Source organism: Centrocercus urophasianus, unplaced genomic scaffold (assembly GCF_019232065.1).
Source record: "Centrocercus urophasianus isolate 14NV4802_14NV808 unplaced genomic scaffold, USGS_Curo_1.0 seq_30, whole genome shotgun sequence".
Taxonomy (NCBI): domain Eukaryota; kingdom Metazoa; phylum Chordata; class Aves; order Galliformes; family Phasianidae; genus Centrocercus; species Centrocercus urophasianus.
The window spans coordinates 9,210,717-9,230,706 of NW_024884867.1; the positions used below are offsets into that span (position 1 = coordinate 9,210,717).

General features: G+C 38.3%; 1 protein-coding gene across 1 annotated transcript in view; it reads right to left on the reverse strand.

Moving 5' to 3' along the window:
* Window positions 1–19,990, reverse strand: part of RIMBP2 (RIMS binding protein 2) — a 114,622-nt gene that overhangs the window by 2,800 nt on the left and 91,832 nt on the right. Inside the window, exons 19-27 of the mRNA XM_042828615.1 lie at window positions 19,659–19,817; window positions 16,257–16,988; window positions 14,434–14,551; window positions 11,496–11,642; window positions 8,626–8,810; window positions 6,554–6,722; window positions 3,022–3,125; window positions 1,866–1,937; window positions 1,049–1,183 (exon numbers count right to left, since the gene is read on the reverse strand). Coding sequence (XP_042684549.1) covers window positions 1,049–1,183; window positions 1,866–1,937; window positions 3,022–3,125; window positions 6,554–6,722; window positions 8,626–8,810; window positions 11,496–11,642; window positions 14,434–14,551; window positions 16,257–16,988; window positions 19,659–19,817 — 1,821 coding nt within the window. The remainder of the gene's footprint in view (window positions 1–1,048; window positions 1,184–1,865; window positions 1,938–3,021; window positions 3,126–6,553; window positions 6,723–8,625; window positions 8,811–11,495; window positions 11,643–14,433; window positions 14,552–16,256; window positions 16,989–19,658; window positions 19,818–19,990) is intronic.

Here is a 19,990-nt window from a genome sequence, read left to right on the forward strand (position 1 = left end):
AGCAGGCAGCAGCTTACATTTCATTGGGACACTTTAGAGGGTTGGGGTGTTGTGCTTCTTGATAAAGGGACTTGGAATTCTCACATCTCAGGTTGGCTAACAATGCAATATGCAGCTGTGGTTTGCAGGGCAGTTAGACATCAAACTCGCCTTTCCTTGTTAACATAAACATTTAGCTCATGAAGAAATATGTTCCAAATGCTGACCTTCATAAAGTGAGGTCTAATTGATGTATTTCTAAGAATTCCTTGTTAAAGGATTTGTCTCCTAAAAATCCCTAAATTGACTTCAGTAGATACAGCAGAAGCATACAGCTTTTTCTTCGGTGGCCAGTCATTTTGGAGACATATTTCTTTTCTTTTCCCCCACAATTAAGTTTCAAGACTTGCATTAGATAGCCAGGTAGCTTTAATTGAAATCTCTATTGGTATCTTCAGTTGCTCACTTACGTGAAGGCTACATTGCCTTATTAAGGTGTGAAATGAACACTCTTCTTCTGTTTCCAAGCAGATGAGCAAAGAAATAAAAATATATATAAAATATATAATATATAAAAGTATTGCAGTGATGAAACAAAACAAAAAATGAGACACTAAACATGATTAGTTTTTTATAAACTCTAGGCAGTTAATGCTGGTTGGAATAGAAAACCATAAGGAGTAAAAGCTGAACACTGTCACTGGGCTGCATTTACAGTTTGTACTTAAAGGAATGGTTCTACTGCTCTGTTGTTCACAAAACTTTTGCCTTTGTCTAAATAGTGCACATAGAAAAGATTGGTTCAGAAGCATTTGGCAGTAACTGCTTTCACCAGGGAGAAGCTGTTTAAACTTAGATGATAACTGAGATTCTCTATGACTGCAATCAAATGCTAATTTAGATTCTTCATTTTTTAAATGTAGCAAGCTACTTTTTATGTTTTATATACTTGAAAGTTAATTTAAAATGAGCAAGTGGGTTTAAAATGTTAAAACTCATGTCCAAATTATATATGAGACAGAATGGAATGAAAAATAAACATTTAAGTTTTCAGTACTTGGTTGCTTACCCTTTTTGCTTTTGCACGCATCGGTGTGTCATGAAGGTAGCGTGAGGGTGCATCAGACAGATAGACTTCAACATCGTCAGGCACTTCTTCAAGAAAGTTGGAAGGAACCAGCCCCTTCTGCCCGTTCAGCTCACCCTGTAAGACAATGGAAGTTTGGGGGAATGCTTTAATTAAATGAAATTCAGGTTACCAAGAAGGTAAGAAAATACTTTTGACTACATTTCACAGCCAGTGAAGCAATTCTGAGGCAATCAAATTATTTTTTTGGCCCTCAGCAGCAGTCACTTGTAAAAGGGAGCTGAAGGAGCTGGCAGGGCTGTTTTCTGCAGCTACCATGGTGTGGATATGGAGAAATCCAAGCTGAAGATGCAGACCGACAGCTACTGCTGGAATGCTGTTTCTCAGGAGTAAATTCTTTCTCTTAAACAAATGACAGAGTCGTAGGGATCAGTTCCCTGATCAAAACACTACTGAACTGCTAATCTCAATTGAATATCATCAGAGCAGAATCTATCTCGATTCTCTTCCTGGATGAAATGCCTTATCCGTTAAAGTCATTTATACATTCATGTAGACTAATTTGTGATCAAAGTACACATTTTCCTGCAAATTGTGTACTGTAACTATTACTCACACAATGCCAGCAGTAACTCTGAGTTGCATCAACCCTATAAGCCTGTGATGAAGTAGTAAGAGTGAGCCACCTTCAGCAGTGACAGCAAAGTCTTTTGGGTTCTGCTGCACAGCTGCAGGAGCTGCGTGCCCAGCTCTGAGTGAGCTTGTAGCAGGTTGAAGGGACAAGCAGAGGCCAACTTACATAGTAAAATCCATCTTCATCAATTTCACCAAAGACAGTGATAATGTCCCCTGTGCAGAACGTAAGTTCAGCCTGCAAAAAAACATTTGTTTTGTTAGACAAACATTAATGGTATTCTTTTTAACAGCAAGTCCTTTTAATATTTTTTACTCTTCTGTATTAAAACAGTCAGTGAAATTGAGGTGAACTGTGAGAGCAGTCATTGGGTTTTCTTAGAATGTGAAATTGAAGCACCTCTCTTAGCAGGTTGCAGGCAGCTGCAGGACTCACTGTGCCAAACAAGCTGAATGCAACCCCACCCTGGAGGAACTCAAAATATATCTGCACAGAACTGGGCACAGAACATGTAACATCAGAGACAATGTGAAAAGTGATTCCATTGTTGCTGATGACAAGGTGACAAATATGCAGAGATGGGAGACTGCACATAGGTAAATGGAAGATAAACTCATAATGAAGATCTAGCTAATGCTCAGTTGTTTAAATGAAAATCTAGCTAATGTTCAGTGATTGCTTAAGATATTTTTACATTCTTATTAAAAAAATGCTAGAGCCAAGAAAGCCACAAAAGCTCAGAAACATGAATTAAGAAAAAATATGGCATACTATGAATGCTGTTCCTCTGTGCTAAACTAGGCTGCTTTGAGCTGCAAAAAAGGGCTGATTTTGAAGGAATGGTAAGGTAGGTTACAGACATCTGATAGCAGGCTTGTCAGCGTAAGGTAGAACAGAGGTAGATGGTTTGGAAATAACCATCTTACATGGAAACACAAAGCAGCGAATGGAAAAGAATCGTTCTCTACTATTTGTAACAACTCCATGTTTTTGTCCTTACAGAAATTCATTTTGGATAGATTTACACACGTTGCACACACACAGTGCCCAGTCATACTTCCATAACTGACAATTTGTGGAGAGCCACAATAAACAAATCCTACCAAATATATTCCTTGGTTGTTTTTCAACGAACACAATTCTACTTGTATGAATTTGCAGTAAATATGAGTGTATGTGAAAATACTCTATATTTCTACTTTTGAATTATTTTTTTCTGCGCATTAGCTGTTACGTGTAACAGTGCTTACTAATACCAGCTGTGTTTCGATTAAATTATGGCTCCATAAATGGTAAACACAGTAAAAAATTATGTAAATACCTCTACATCAACGTTAGGAGAACTTTCTCTTGGATCGTAATCGTACAGCGCAACCATCCTCCTCGTAGTCACCGAGTGCTGCCTGCCACTGCGCCTGTTTCTTTCTGTTCCAGTCACAAGGAGAGCAAGGGAAGGGAAGCTATCAAAGTTATTTTGAACACAAGCCACAAGGTCTGCATTTTTTCCCCACATCATTCACAACAGTGCAGTGACAATGCTGGTATTTCTCTAGCACAAAGATAAGATGCCATGGATTACCACAAACCCAGTAACACAGATAAAGGTTTCAAACCAGCATATGCATTTCATCAATAACAGTTTGCTTGCACTCTTCATTTCAAGCTACTCAGATCTCTGAGCAGTATTTATCTGCAAACGCAAAACAAGTGTTCTGAAATTTTCTGCCACTCTTGGTTAGAAGAATCGAGTTCATGAGGATGTACAAAGCTAAACATTTCTGATTATGGCTTCATTCCATTTCAGTACAGCTACCAAACTTAGTGCCTGTTCCTCTGCCCTCCCCTGGTCACAGGATTGTTACTCAAATTTCTGCTGGGAGACTGCAGTGAGAACTGGGCACTCAGCTGTCCCAAGACAAAAGAGGTTACCATTAACTCAGAAGTCTGCAGTACTTTTCAAGACTCCTTGACAACAAAAACTCACTCTCAAGTCCTGTTTAATTTTACATGTCTAATTTGTGGGGAACAGAAAGAAAGGAGTGAAGTAGTAGCTTAAAGGAACCACATGCTGTGTTTACTGATTGCTGTTGACATTTACCAGGAATGTCCAAAATGGGCCACATTTTAAATTTGAATGATATTAGCATGATTCTTGCAAATGATTGCTGCAGCAAGAGAAACATGCTTGTTAGTGCTACTTACAGACAGGCATTGAGGGCAGGCCTGATGAGCATTATGCAGTGTGACAAAGGAAACCTGAGGTTGGGAGGCACCCTGTGACTCCTGGCAGGTGGGCGAATGTCAAAGGTGAGCTAATGTGGGAGCAAACACTGAGTGTAGCATGCGCTCACAGATTTCACATCCCCCTGCAGCTGACACTGAGGCATTCAGTCAGAGATCACTTTTGCAGGGGGTGGATTTGAGTTATTTTTCCAGTTACCAATGCGAAGGAATAGACAGAACACAAAGAGATCCAAAATGGAGGCACGGACCATAATAGGAGGAGGACCCAGTTCCCTGGCTTCCCAGAACCCACACTTAGACCACTGCCTCCAGAGTAGCACTTCTCAGTTTGAAGTACTTCTCTGGGGCAAGACGCTGCCTACGGTCTGGGCTCAAGGACCATGAGCAAGGAAGGAATCCAAAAATGATTCCCTATGTATCTGCTATGTGACGGTATTTTCCAGCTTCTGATTTCCAAGAGATCAAAGGCATAAAAAAAATATATAAATCTAGACAGCTCAAATCATTTCAGCTAATTTACAGCTTGAATCAAGTTATTGTTTCTTAGCACAGACCTCTTTTAGACTTTCTGGATCTGCGGTGTACAGAGCGTGTGCTCTCTGTGTGGTCACAGTTGACTTCAGGAAAGGAATGCATACAAATAAAAGAAGAGAAGATATGAAGCTGTTCAAAGTTCTGCTTTTAAGGATTAAATGTGGGCAAAGGATTAAGAAAAATAAAGCCATATGAACACAGCATGTAAAGTGTCTGATATGACATTAAGACTATGAACAACAATATGAAGCAGACTAACGGCCTGCTAAATGATCCACGTGGGCAGCTTCTGTGACAGCAAGGATCTGAGCACATGGATCTCTGCTATTCAGACTTCATAGTTTTAAATTAAGCCAAACTAACTGCTCTCTCCAATCCATTAAAAAAGAGCATTTTTGGTTTGTTTTGGCTTGTTGTGTTTTTGCTTGTTTTAATGTGGCTAACAACTTAAATCCACGTTAAACTGAAAACAACACGATGCTTTTGAATTGCTAAAATATTTAAAGGTGAACTGCTGGGGGTAGGTTGCTAACAGCTCTCAGAAATATCTCAGAATAAAACTCAGTGCTTAAAAACGTAAAGCAGGGCAAAATTTCCATTTCAAATTGCCTTCCTCCTTCCAAGAGAATTTCTCGGCTCTTTCAGAAGACGCTGCTGGTTGAGTGCACTGAAAAAAGATACTTGTCCAATATGACCCTTAAACAGCCAAAACATTAAAATTATAGGGTGTTAAATACATTTGTGGCTTCAGTAGTGACTTCAGTAAGAACTGAGAGCACTGAGCAGGTCTTAAAGCAGTAAGCTCCAAATATGGCTGCTGAGGATTACATTTTCTGTATTTGAATCAGTCCTCGTGAGAGAATTAGAAGTACCTTCAGACACTTCTTAATCCCAGCAGCCCTTCAGTTGTGTTTACAGGTGTAACCACAGCAGGTTAGGTGTCCGATTCCAACAGACTTCAGACAATGTAGACTCATGTTAACAACTACATCTGCAAAACAATGCTGCGGACAGCCAACCTATTCAGGCACATCTGTAAGACCCACTGTCTGCCAGTCCCAAGCTTCTGAAATGGATGTGCAGGTGTCTGTGTTGTACCTACGGAGTGGATGGGCAGGGGGGTTTACAAGTGCATGACTGGGAACATTTGTTGTGTTTCTGGAGCAAAAGTCAACAAATAGATTTGAGATGACAGCAATTAAGAACTTAAGATGTCCTTTCCTTTCATAGACAGCAGGAACTTTAGAAAATAATATCTTGAAAAGCAACAAAAATAATTTGTCTCATATTTGCTAATGTTTTGGGATACAATCAGGTTTTATTTCATCTAAGAAAACAATTGTGGAAGACTTGTTTTTAGCAACCACTTTTACAGTTCACTTTTAAACAGGACTGAACCAGTTCCAGCCCTTTCTACTTTTTTGAATTATGTTGAAAGCTTTGTAACGTGTTGAGATACTGCTATGAAATGTACAGTTAGAAGAAAATCTTAGTTAGATACTTGCATTGTGTACCTCTGTACAACACTGTAACAACAATGTAATGCAAGTGGTTCGTAATGGAATCATTTGGCCAATCTGCTTTTTAAGGGGTTTGTTACTGTAAAATCCATTAGATATCACAATATGTAGTGCTGTCCCAAATTACATTACACATAACCCTTTGCCACAATCCCTTTAAATTATTGGTCAAGTAGGAAAACGTAGAAGAGTATAAATAATGACAAATAAGTGATTCGTTGTATGCTTTGCAGCAGTGAGCATATCACAAGGCACCTCAGCACAGCACGCTCCAAAGCACAGGGATCTTGTTCTGTGTCTTTCAGGTAAGGAAAAAGTTGTAAAAAATACCAGGGTAGTGAAGATAGAAAACCTTCTTTGCAGCAAAAGGTGTGACCAAGATTAAATATTGAATCAAGTCATCCAGTTACTGACACAGAATGTATCCCTCAATGTAGGAAACTGCTGCAGAATTTAGATGCATCTGCATATAATAAAAACAAAAGGCAAAGCAGATCCAGCCAAGTTAACAGCACCCAAGAATATGTGAACTGAAGCACATATATTGCTCCTTACCTATTTTCTCTACCGGTGTGTTCAAAGGAAGAAAACCTTGTTTTAGAAGCTGATCCATCATCTCCTCATCATCTGCTTGGATCTCAGAGACCATGTTACATGGGATAAGGCCGATCCTTGTGCACGTTTCTCCACGATAGAATCCATCAGCATCTTTGTCCCCATAAACCTGTTATTTAAATAATAATAATGTCGGTCAATAAAGTTTTAGCCTTTAGGATTCTTTATGAAGGCAAAATGGTTCCCAAGGCACAGATGATTACAGTTCAAATATAAGATTATATTAGTTTTTACTAATGCGATTTAAATTAAAGAACTGAAACTGTTAGGTTAATTTGAATTTTGATTTCTAAGCAGAAATGGGACTTTTCTGTTAGCATTAAAAAAGCACAAAATTCAGTGACAACACTGAAAGCCAACAGCTTTCCTAGGAAACGTGAATTAAGCTACAAAAATAGCACAAGTCTTCATCAGTGAGAACAGCTAAATAAAATTTCTGCCTTCTAAAAATTCATGTTTGCCAATGACAGGCCTTTATCTAAGATTGCACCACACAAAAATGATGACTTTAAGGCAGAACTGATGATTAATTTTAAATTATTTCTTGTTTAGGCAAAATAATTTCCTTATTTCTTTTTATTAAAAACAAACAAAAATCCAATCGCTTCCGTTCAAATCAGAGTTTGAAAAAGTGACCTTTCATCAGCTGTAACTTTATAGAGCAGGAATGTTTTCAGTTTCAACCACTCACCTGGCACATTGCTACTTCACAGTGCAGCATCTGTGACTGCAATGCATGGACAGGACAGACTTCATACAGTTCATGATGGAACTGACCCACCACCACCCCAAAGCTCAGGTGATGTGTGAAAAGCAATTTGGAAATGCAAACTAAGCCACATTCACATCAATGTCATGAGAAATAAAATGCAGATTGCATAATAATTACCACAGACCCAGACAGAAACTAAACATCAGTCAGCATAAATAACTTACATAGGGTCTCTCCAGACATTTCAGTGGCAAACATGTACATATTAGTGAGGAAATAGTTTAAATAAAAAATTTGGTAATTATCAAATAAATATTGCAGCAGAGAAAAGTTCTTAAACAATTTCCATATCTTTGGCATAAATTTGCATCAGTGAGGAGGTAAGCAAAAGATCTGAAGTATTTAACGTTACATGTTTATTATTATTATACAGACAGGATGCAATCCAACACAGTGGAAGGAAGTAAATATTTGAATAGTTTAAGTTACAATTAATTATATCTTTCAAGCATGTACTGTGAAAAGTGAGTCTATATTTTTTCAGGTTCAATTTCAGATAATACTTAAATCTCAGTTAAACTTCTGAGTACCAGAATCCCCACCTCTCCCCTTCCTCATTTCCACCCATTTTGCACCAGCTTAAATACAAGGTTGTAGGAGGAAATGCTTACATCTGCTGGTTCAACTAAAAAATCTGCCAGCTTTTTAAAATCTGAATAGCAAGCTGAGCAAATTTGCCTTGCAGCTGCACAATCATAATGAGGCAGGCTGTGATAGAGGGCATGAATAAAGACATGGATGGAGCATAACACTGTCACTGCCACCTGGAACAGAGCTGATGTTTCTTCTGCTGCCTCTTCAAGGGTCAGCTTTTGCACCTTACACTGATCAGTCAGAAAAGAACTTTTCGAGTTTCAAAGAGGAAGACTCCGGAAAAGAGACACCTGATTTTGAACCTTGATACAGCAGCTGTAGGTACTCTAAGCACTTTCACAGTACCTTTGGAGGACAATTTCCTTTAGCAGTTTTCTCTGTAGGCTTTGTAGCAATGGACATAGGGGGCTTCTGTCTCAGCATGTAACTCTGGCCATAACTACCTAAGGCAACTTTGAGCTTTTTGCCCATTACCTAATCATTTTGAAGCCCTTAGCAAGAGGTGTTAGGTTCCAAATCCAACAAGATTTACAGCCAGAACCTTGGAGAACAAAAAAAATAATCTTGGACTCTAGACACACAAGTTGCTTTCTCCAGTAGGAACAAAGCACACCCTGTTTTAGCCCTGTTTGTCTTTAGATCTCACCTTAATGATCTGCCCTTCTTTAAATGGCAGCTCTTCTTCTGCAGCATCAGGATTTGGGGACATTGTCAGCGGGTCGTAGTCAAAGAGTGCAACAAATATTCGAGTAGAAAGATCTTCTGTCCCAGGATCTGTTTCTGATTCTTCATACATTTCTGGAGAAAGATGGTCATGGCCACCATAGCCATCTATGGAAGAAAATTCAGAAAACAACAACTCAGTAATACAAGTTGGCTTCATTCTTCAACTATTCCAGTTAATATTTAAAACGTATTGGGCATTTCAGTGAAAACTCAACGCATGTCCTACCATGTTCAACATTTTTTTTTAACAGTAAGACTAATTTTTTTTTTTAAGTATATTCATAATCTGCTTGCACTGAATGGTTTGCTGATCTGCACACCACACTAACAGTTACACAAGCGAATACAGCTCAACAAAACAATTGGGTTTTTTTTAGGTTTACTATAGTTTGCTGCAAATGAGAGTAGCACCTTAAGAGTGACAGAATGACAGGTTTTGCCACTGCTGCAAAAATAACCATGCTTTTGATCCAACTGTTTTCCAGCACAGCTGCTTCTGTTCTTCAAAACATAAGAAAGCACATCCCAGCAGGGTTGAAAACACAGTTCTAATCTCTTCTCTCCAGACAGGTAGGAAGATACATAGTGCAGCAGTGTTAAATTATGCCAGCATTGGAACTACACTACTATTTTGTTTAAAGAGAGTCAGTTAACATAGCCAGCAGTGCCTCAAACCAACACAAACACTATAAAAATGTAATAAAATCCAGGAACAGTGGTTAGCTATGACTGCATTTAATCATAGGCTTGGTAGGAGTGATCATCCATGATCATCCATGAGTATCACAGTACTTGCCACTGTACTGCAGCCAGTCCACTGCAAGGTATCCAATCAATTAGGATATTAAAGGTGAAGACTAGCTTTTCATTTCTTATAGCTTTCATACTGTTCAGGTTACCTGGAGAATTCATTTAGTCCATGAATCAACAACACACTTGAGGATGAACTTCAGTAAAACTGAGTTAGAAAACTAGGCCAGAAAAGCTGACAGTGAGTGTTTTGATTGACAGGTTTCAAACATTTTAAAATTCTGCTTTGAAACAGCACATGGCAGCACTTCCACAGAAACAAAAACAGAACAGCAAAAACAAACATGCTCTCTCATACATGAAGCCTCAGACCCCAAAATAAAGCACTTAAAATCACAGGCCACTTCAGTAAAACTTATTGTGCAAGTCCCACTCACTTAAATGGGAGCCACATACTTTCACTCTTTGCTAAACTAACACTGATCATCTAGTTTACAAGATCTTTCACAAGATTAGAGAATGTGATATTATGAACAATGAAAATGTAGTAGCTATATCAATGTTTCCCCAAATACAATTTTAACTGTAATAATCTCTTACGAGGAATTTCTCTTAATAGTTTAAATATTCAGTAGGTAATATTGCAATTAAAATTTCTCTTTTTGCCACAACTCCAGATTTCATTCAATGTTTGAGATGTTTAAACTACCAGAAAATATTTTCAGAGGGTCGCAGCTTTAAGGGAACAGCTACTGACTCTTGGGTCCAGATAACAAGAAATAATGTGAGTAAGGAAAAATGCAAAACAGCAAAAGGGCAGGGAAAAGTTCCAGCCAAGAAGCTTTATGCAGACACAAAGCACAGATAGGAAGTCAGGGAGAAATGCACGTATGGGACAGAAAGCAATGGGACACAAAGGGTGGGATTCCTCTGTTGTGTTCTCTCACAGTCAGTTTGCAGTCTGCATGTGGTTTGTACTCATGCCCAACAGGTAATCTGAAACTGATGGGTTAAAGGTGGGACTTCTTGTTTGTTCGTTTTAAACTACAGATTGTTGCATCCTACTTTGACTGCAGTTAATGGGAATTAGGTGCAAACACAAAGTATAGCCAAACATACCTCAGTTAAAAGCACTGACCTGTAATAATCTGAATCAAAACAGTCAACGTTTGCTTCACTGAATGAGAAAGCATTAGCTCATTAGCTACAAATCTTATTTCTCTGAAGAGACATATACTACCCATACACACATACAACTGTGTATGTAAAATCTTAGTCTTTGGATGCAGCCAGCCAGATTCCCAGCTGCTGCAATTTACCACCATTGCATTGAATTCATTACTAGACACTGATTTACACAAGTTGGTGACTGCAAGCACCAGTCTGTTTTGAACAGTCAATCACTATTTGCTTTGACTCAACAGTCAATCACTATTTGCTTAAATTTTCAGGGCCCATTTTCTTCATCCAGAAATGAGGAAATAAAGAAAAAAGTGTTTCGTACTCTATATATGACCTAGGCTGCTCTTATAGGTTAAATGTGAAGACACTCCAATTTACTGAGTTATGAACTATGAAAACTGAGTTGTTGATCATGTAATGGTTTCTATGTTGATGAAGCAACAAATACCATCAGTTCTCCTACTATCAAATGCTGGGTTGTGACATAACAGCTGACCCTCTCCAGCCTGTATGGAAGCGTGGTCATTCTGATGAATGGCTGTTCAGGTATGTGCAGGAGATACTGACTGGCATTAGTAGCAGCAGAGGTAGCTTCACAAAGGTTCATGCAACGCAGTGTGCTTGGATGCAGCCAAGGATGGAGAGGTGGCTGGCTGCACAGCAGTTTCGGGACAGAGAGCTAAGGGCTGTTTGTCCCTCACATCTGAGTTGGAGAAACTTACCTGGCAGCAGACAGGATTTAAGAGCTATTCCCCTGGCATTCTGCATTGCATGCAATGTTGTCATACAGAAACCGCACTTGTTAACACGCAGCTCTACAAGGTGTCTGTCACAAAGGAGGAATAACGTTCGGCATACCGTATCTATATTCAGAGGTACGCTGCTGAGGCCATTTCTTGTGTCCACCAATGCTGCGATAATAAGCTTCTTCTTTTACAGGTGAAATATTTCCCTCACTACCTGACCGAGACCGCCCGCCTTCACTGTTACTGTCCATTGTAATTTCTATGGAGAAAAAGGGAATGATCTATTAAACATATCGCACTGTTGCCTTTGTGGAGGCTCCTGTGGGCAGGCTTTGCCCTACCTGCTTCTGACTGGCATAGAGTAGGAAGGCTAAACACTGGGGAAGCTTTGCCAGACACCTCAGCTTCTAGAGATCCTCCTTCAGCAGGGGAATCACAGAAAGGTGTATCTCCTTTTTAAAAGCTTCTAAATTTTGTGCTTTTTAAAATTCAAACAGGGTAAATATTATCAGTTAGATCTTTGGATAGGAATCATCTTTTATTACGAGGTTCAAATAATCCTACCTGACAGATCTGCAAGGTCAAGAGCACTGTAAACTGTGTTTCACCTTCTAAAGTATCAACCTAAAAACAAAAATTAATTAATTTACTTAAATCCTACCTTCAACAATAACTAATCCAAAGTATTTATAGCTTAATGGAGAAAATACCTCAAATAATTTACATTTTGGAAAATCTAAAGACTTATCTTTGGAATCCTGACAATATTATAGTACTGAAGTTCTTTCCCACTCATTTAACCTTCCAGAGCTGCTTTAAGAACTTTCTGTAGTAGGTGATGCAGAATAACTCAGTAAATGCTCCAGGCACACAGGTAAAAGAACAAGCTGCTGCCAAGACAATTGGGATCCACATTTTGGAGCAGTATACTGAAGCCAATAAAATAGTTTCATATATTTAAGCAGTCCAAACTTTGGCATATTGTAATGGTAGAACTACAGTAATTTCATTCTTCCAATATCCTATGTGCAGCCCTTATTCATGGGAAATTTCTGTGTCAGTGGAAGTTCTGAAAGTTAGTTCAAGTTTATGCAATCCTCTACTGTATGATTTTGGACAGCATAATTTTAACTTGCTTTACTGATAAATGAGTTAAATACATTTAACTGGGACATTTCATATCTTCTACAATTTCGTCCAGTAAACTTGTAGGAAGCAAGCTTTGTGCAGAGTTTTATCTAGTGTTTATATCTCCCTTGTCTACTCTCAGAGCGTTTTACTTCAGTATGATGCTGGAAGTGAGAAAAGTCTCCCAGCTATTTTAAATGCCAATTTTTTTAGTCAGAAGTCAGGCCTTTTGATATCTCAGCCTTTTATACTTTAAGTTGCACTAAAGGAGAACAAACGTAGGACTTAAGATTCTGTTTAATAATGTTTGATTGATTATAAGCAATTAATTTCTTTATCTGACTCCTGATTGATTGCTACTGAACCGCTAAAGAGCAGTCATGACTTGCTGCCATTTGTGTCCTCACTTTGTTGACAGAAAGTGAACTCTGGCAAATTACTTCCCTATTTTTTAATTAAGAGGAAACCCAAAGTACTAATTCAAACAAGCCTGCCTACTCTCTCACTATTTATATAAAAAAATTAGATACTTGGCTTAAGTAGTCCAAATGTAAACAGAATCTTTACTCTTGAAGAAAAAAAAGGCTGCTTTTGGACGAGAAGGAAAAAAGACATGACAATTTAACAGTCCTACCACCACCATCCGAATGCTGTTTGGTTCAGCTAACAGCAGCCTGTCAACAGCACAGGAGCCTCCCTGGAGACGATTCTCCTCTATGCCATTTTCACATCAGAGTTATTCCATTAATATCTGCATGATCCTGGTTTATAGCAGGATGTGGGGAAAGAATCAGGCCTCTGAAAAACCATGTTGTTACACTGCAGCTATTAAGGCAGTTTCTTGTATTACAGCTGTGTGTACTGTGACCTACAGTTGCACTCATAATAACTCCTGATAACAAGTATCAAAATAATTGTGCCCAATAAGGGGATTTTGCTTTTTTTTTTTTTTTTGACAGCACTGGCATTTTAGTGTAAGCTCATACAAAGGGAAAATTATTCAGTATTTTTTTAAAAAAGCACTCCTTTATGATCAGTCTCTTTCCTTCTGATAATCCCCATTGGTGATGCCTCTCATCCACACAGATGTCAGATGAGAACTGCCTAACACTGCTTTCTGCTCCTGCTGCTGATGTGAACAGTGTTCAAAAATTAAAGCATGGTTTAGGAACAAGAACGAGACTGATTTTACGTCTTCATGGAGTAATGTTCTGCTCATAGCTCACATTACTCTTGCTGCATTTGTTTTGCATGTGTTTCCTGATTTTTCAGTCTGAATGTTCCTTATTTGTCAGCATAGAGTGCAAGTTTTACAAATATGTATTTGGCCATATTATCTTGATTCCATTATCTTTTCTGCACGACTTTTTGGATTTCCTGGTATACACCAGAATAAATTTTAAGTCATAAATAAGCCAGAAATAGAGATTAAATATAGTAGACATATGCAAGTTCTACCAACTTGTTACATTTAAGAGCTTCAATTTTCTCCTGGTGAATTCCAAAAAGTAGTCAAGAAAATGGAAAGTAAATGCAAAATGACAGTTGATGAATGGGAAGATGGATGGCTGAATGGATCATCAAATGAGTACATTTATTTTACTGATGGGATTCCTGCCTGCATTATTATTATTATTATTATTATTATTATTATTTTTAGGTAAGATTTAACAGCATCTAACCCAAGTAACACCCAGCAACACCCATTAAATTCAATGAAAATAATCCCAGTGATGTCAGTGCCTAGCAATTCAGCCCCCATGAGACACTTATATTAGTGCACTTATATTTAGCTCGTATTTAGGTGGAGAAGCTTTTAGTTCCATCTCACCCCATCGCTCAAGACAAGTGTCCTTTGTAAGGATCGCCTCCCCAACTCTGAGGCTGCAAAGAACAGAAATGCACCAATCTGTCCAACTAACCAATGGAAGGGACCAACATTGGTCGAGACCTTTGTGGCACTGCACTGCCATGAGAGGACCTTCGCCCTGCATGCTCCACCCTTTCAGGCCATCCTGCAGATGATGGATTACCTAAAAGCTAAAAAAACAACAAAAGAAAAAACAGGTTTGTAAATTACATGCATGATAACATTATGGTTACATGGTTGGACATTAATCAGGTCAATCATATTTGGAAGCAAAAGCTCTAAAGGCAACTAAACTTAGTTTTTAACTCAAAGGTTAGCTGAAAAGTAAATACTGTTGCCTGGCAAACCTGCAAAAGCAAAAATGGTTCCCTGATTTATGGCAGTTTTGCAACCAGCAGTCACACATCAGAACAAAAAGAAAAGAAAAGAATTTTGGAAACATTCTTTTGCCTTTGTTGTTGCTGCTAAAATGACATCATAACCTCCTGAAGAGTCATGCGACCAGTCACGAGAGTTCATGATATTGGACTGCACTGAAAAGGCAAGCAATTTTTTGTTGTCAGCTGTGCAGCTTTGACCAGTTTGCAGCATGTGAACAAGTGTATATCCTTCTGCCTTTGAGCACGCTGCTTTTCTATAATGGCTTTTGATTGTTAAAGCCTTTTAGATGTTCTTGAAACATGTAGAAGGGAATGTAGACACATTTCATCTCACATCACAGCTGTCTCCCTCTGTTCATTACCCTTGTAGAAAACACTGCTGCTTTAATAATGAAATGATACTATTTCAATGCTCTCCAGAGTTCATCATGCAGCCACTGAGATTAATACAGCTTGGGGATCAGTTTTAATGGGAGAAATTTTTAAGGATCATTTCAGAATAGACTGCTGGGCTAGAAGAGCAGGCAGCTGATTTCTACTGTTCTATGAAACACGCTTGATTGATCTGAGATTTCCACTCTGGACTGCTGCAGACAGGGCGGGCAAAGAACTTGTTTGAACTTTTGGGAGCTGGGAAGCCTATGGATACAGCTATGAAAGCACAGAGACTGCCAGACTAACGGACAGAAACACAATTAGGCAGGATTACACAGAGGCATCCTTGAAAGATATGGAACAGCCCTGTCCTCTCCCTTTCGAAGAAGCTGTTTGCCTGCATTCTCGTGCAGAGATGCAGACTGCAACTTCAAAGGCAAGAAGAGATGATCTAAAAAGGAAGTCGAAGTGGCAACAGCGCAGAGAGAAGGGAGGAAATGGAAATATGATGAAACCTGTGACTCAACAAACGTGGGTCACTGTTACACTGGGGAGTCTTGATTGTCCACAGATGACTCATGATAAAGAGCATATCCTCAAAATTCAGTGAGTGAGATGAACAAAAAGAATATGATGAAATGGATTCTTTGAGATATTTAAAATAAAAATTACTGATGAAATATTTTTCCAGTTAAAATGCATTGTTTTTTTTTTTTTTTTTTTTTTTTTTAAAGCAACATTTAGATGGGCAAAATAAAGTAAAACATTTTTTGGGAAAAATTGTAGTTCAGCTAACCCTTAATTAAAATTTAGATTCAGTTGTCCTTTAATAAAAGCAGCCATTATTGTAATTTTTTCTGTGGGAAAACTGTTGTAAAGCAAAATTAAACTGATTTTAGCATGACATAAAAGATGACTGTAAAGCAAAACGCAGAATAATAAACAAAAATGAATGGGGAGGAAAAAAATGGGAAAAATGCAGCAGAGAGGTCCAAAGGATGGACTCTAAAAATTAATTCAGAAAAAAAACCCCCACAAAACAAAACCAACAGAAAAAAACACAGGAGAAAGAAAACTGATTTGGCAAGCAGATGTTAGAAGGAAGAATTACTTCACACACCAAAGAGTCTTCTGCATCTCTGTGGGATGACTTTGCAAGAGGACCAGCTGCCCTAGAGTCAGCCATTTTTAAGTCGTTCTTCCAGCCTCCCTGAACATCTTCATTGGACAAATTATCTGGTCTATTACATTTCTGAGTCTCATACTTTTTCTCGTAACTGGACTTGACCTGTTCACTCCTGGGCTCTACAAAGGAAGATCCCAAGTCACCAAAATCTTCTTCAATGCTGGTTTGCCTTGTTAAAGTTTTCCTGCGAGCAAGCAATGGCCTCATGCTTTTCCTGCAGGAACAATCAGCAGTGTCTGCACAACAGCTAGATGCAACACTGGCAGAAACTGAATCGCAAGTGTATCTGAACGTAAAACGAGATTCCTCTTCTTCACTTCCACAGTCCAGTCCACTGTCTGGGCTTCTTGATAAGGACCGGCTATATTTGCATCCTTTGTCATCTGCAGCAAAATCCTCCATGTCTGAAATTCTGTGCTTGGCTGGGTACCAGAAGTTGTGCTGCTGATCTTGATTGTAGGGCCTAGGTGGTCTAGAGTCTCTAGCTATTGTGGATTTCTTTTTATAGGGCATACCTAAACCCTGCTTGTACAGCAGTTCAGAGTATTCACCATCCTCTTCAGCTACTTCTGGAATACTGAACAGCTTTTTACTGTGATGTATCTGCTGTGAAAAGTCAGGCTGTTCCAAAAAAGTGGCGTCAGTGGTCTTATTCTTATTGCATTCCTTAAGATTATGTAATGTTAAAAACCAGAGAGGGAATAAAGAGTGTGTGACAAAAATAAAATGGGAGGGAAAAGGGAGAAGAAAAGAAAAATAAAGACAGAATTAGTTTTAGAGCAATGGCAAACATAAGACATGCAGCTTATTAAGTGAAAAGGATGTCATGCTTTGAATGAGAATCTGTGAAAAATAAAGACATGATTAAGAAAGTTTCTGTGTGTCAGATACCACGAGGAGTCAGTACAAACAACTGAGCGATGCTCTAACAAGAACAAACCCATGCATCTAAAACAAAGCAACAGAAGCTGCATACAGATTCCAGCATGGTGAATGAGAATGGCATTAAAACATGGCACTAGTGCTGAGTGTGATCCTTACCACATGACAAATTGGAATTTAATTTTTCTTTGTAGCCAGAACCCATATCTGAGAATGAAAATTCTGTTCTAACAAGCTTTCTTGCTTTGCATCTATTATATTATCCTATATAAGTACCAAATATCCCTAGAACTCCTGCCACAGTAGAGAAATTCTGCAAACATCATTAAAGAAGCTTTAGATTTCTTTAGAAAATTAAAAAAAAAAAAAAAAAATTAAAAAAAGCATCATTTTCAAAGCTTGGCTTCCAGAGAAAGAAGCCAGAGAAGCTGGCTGCTCTCTGATGCCCCTTGGTCTGGCACTGTCCTCAAATCTCCCATCATAATCTTGTACCTGCTTGATAAAGCCAGTATTTGAAAATCAGCCTATTAGTAGAACTAAGTAAAAGTCTCTGTTTAAACCAGAAGTGGGTACAAACTATCCCATCTTGAATAAAATAAGCATTCTGAACACAATAATGCTTTTGACATTTTTGTATTGTAATTACACTAAACACATGTTGGTGGGACAGAAGAAACCTCTGTAGCATCTTTGCTGGACTCCAAGGAGAGACAGTGTATGTCTGATCTGTCTTAAGTTATAAATGTGCATCAGTCCCATGAAACTTTTATGACAAACTGCCATAGAAATATGAAAAAGTCAATAGATATGAGCAGGAAGTTTTATCTGAGTTCAAGTATTCCTCATTTTAGAATACTCAGATCTGGTAAGTTAGCTCAGTCTTCCCTTTATCACTGACACCTGCCTTTGTTTTAAGGAACCACTGGAGGAAATAACAATCTCACAATAAAGCAAGTATTTACCTGCACGCAAAACATTTTCTTGTTACTTGAGAATATCTATTTCCTTAGGAGAAAATAATTACAGCTGAAAGTGCATGGTTGGCATACTTTCAGATGCAAGAGGAACACAAACCTGTTTACACTATGGAAAACCTAGTAAATACGCTTTTTTTTGTTGCCGTTAACTAACTACTGCTGTTGAAAAGCAAAATTGGATCTCGTGAAAGAAGGGGAAATTACTGAGCACTTTGGGATCAGAATCTGACGTGAAGCATGTATCCAAAACCTTAACAATATGGTGGGTAATATTCTCCATGTGAGACTCCGACATCCATGAGCCCTGCCCCAGGAAGCACTCACACTCTGAGTTCTGCTTCTGCAGATTAAGCACCACACCTTCCACATACACCACAATATAAACAGAGGTATGCCAGCAGAATTCAAAATGTCTAGAATGACTTATCACACCAATTAAGGGTCTAGTTGGATATCAAAAATTAGCAATACTATCATAAAACTAAGGAATAGGTGTCGTTTCTGAAGCATGAATCACAAGAACAGTCTGAGGACAATTTACTTTTCCTCTAGAGGAAGGGTCAGAAGCAGCATGCAGAAGGATTTCAGATTCAACCTTTATGATAGCAGAAAAACTGAAACACCCATTAGTTTTGTTTTGAAAAAGTACCCCTCTCATTCCAGATAGTGTCAGAATAGAAGGGCTGAGTTTACAGTACACAAAAGCAGTTACAATGGTCACAATTCTTTTACGTGTGTGAAAATAGCACCGTTTTTTTGTTAAACAACTAAATACTAGAAGAAAAATCCACCTGTGGTTTTCCTTATCATTCGGTTTATCCAGCTTGCTAAGAGAAGAATTTAGTGTAATCAATATACACATAAAAAGCAAATACAGTTTACACGAGCAGACATACTATGGGAAATACACGCTCTGCATTCAGTAAGCTCAGTGTTCTGCATATATCTAATTGTTGTCTTTCATGATTAATATTCTTATACAGTGTTAAAACGGAATTTCTGACACTTCTTTCCTGTTTGGTGATTCCTTAATTACCCCAAATCTCCTTCTTACAAGTGTGCTTTGGAGTCAGAGAAAGAGATGGCACTGAAAATAGGAAAACACACATCTGATATGAAAAGCCTAAATTGTTGTAGGTGGATTTTTTTTCCCCCTATAGGTATGCATGTTTATATAATCAACTCGTTATTTGAGTAGTACTTGCAATATATTGTCATATAAACAAGGAAAAAGATCCCAGATACAGAGCAAAAACTGCAACTTCCACAATTTCATATAGAAAAACAGTCAACTAGCTACAAGAGTAGATATCCAACAATGGAGAGGGGAAAAAAAGAAAAGAGAAGAAACAAATTCTAAGTCTACACAGCACTTATTTTTAATCTTCTTCAAAATCCATAATTGACTGAAAAAGTGCTTTGAAGGAAGAAAAAAACCACGGAGGTATTCTTAAGGTTTCCCTGCAGTCACACTTACCTTAAGTGCATTGTGTGAAGTCAAACTGACTCGCCGTCTTCCTCCATCCTCCAGCTGCATTTCAGAGTACAGCTCTTCCTCGTCTTCCTCCATAATATCAGACAAATCAGAACCTCTGCTGCTCTCTGTATGGTAGTCTTCGCCGTGGCAATAGTGGGGCTATTCAGCAGAGTGAGAAAGAAAAATCTTTAATGACTGAAATTAAAATTCCTTGTGCACCACTTATGAGGAACAGAAGTACTTCCTTGGTTTGAACATCACAGTAATACTGCATGTAAATGACATCATGCAGGTTGCTCTTTTGTTTTATGAATAAAACCTTTTTTTTCCAT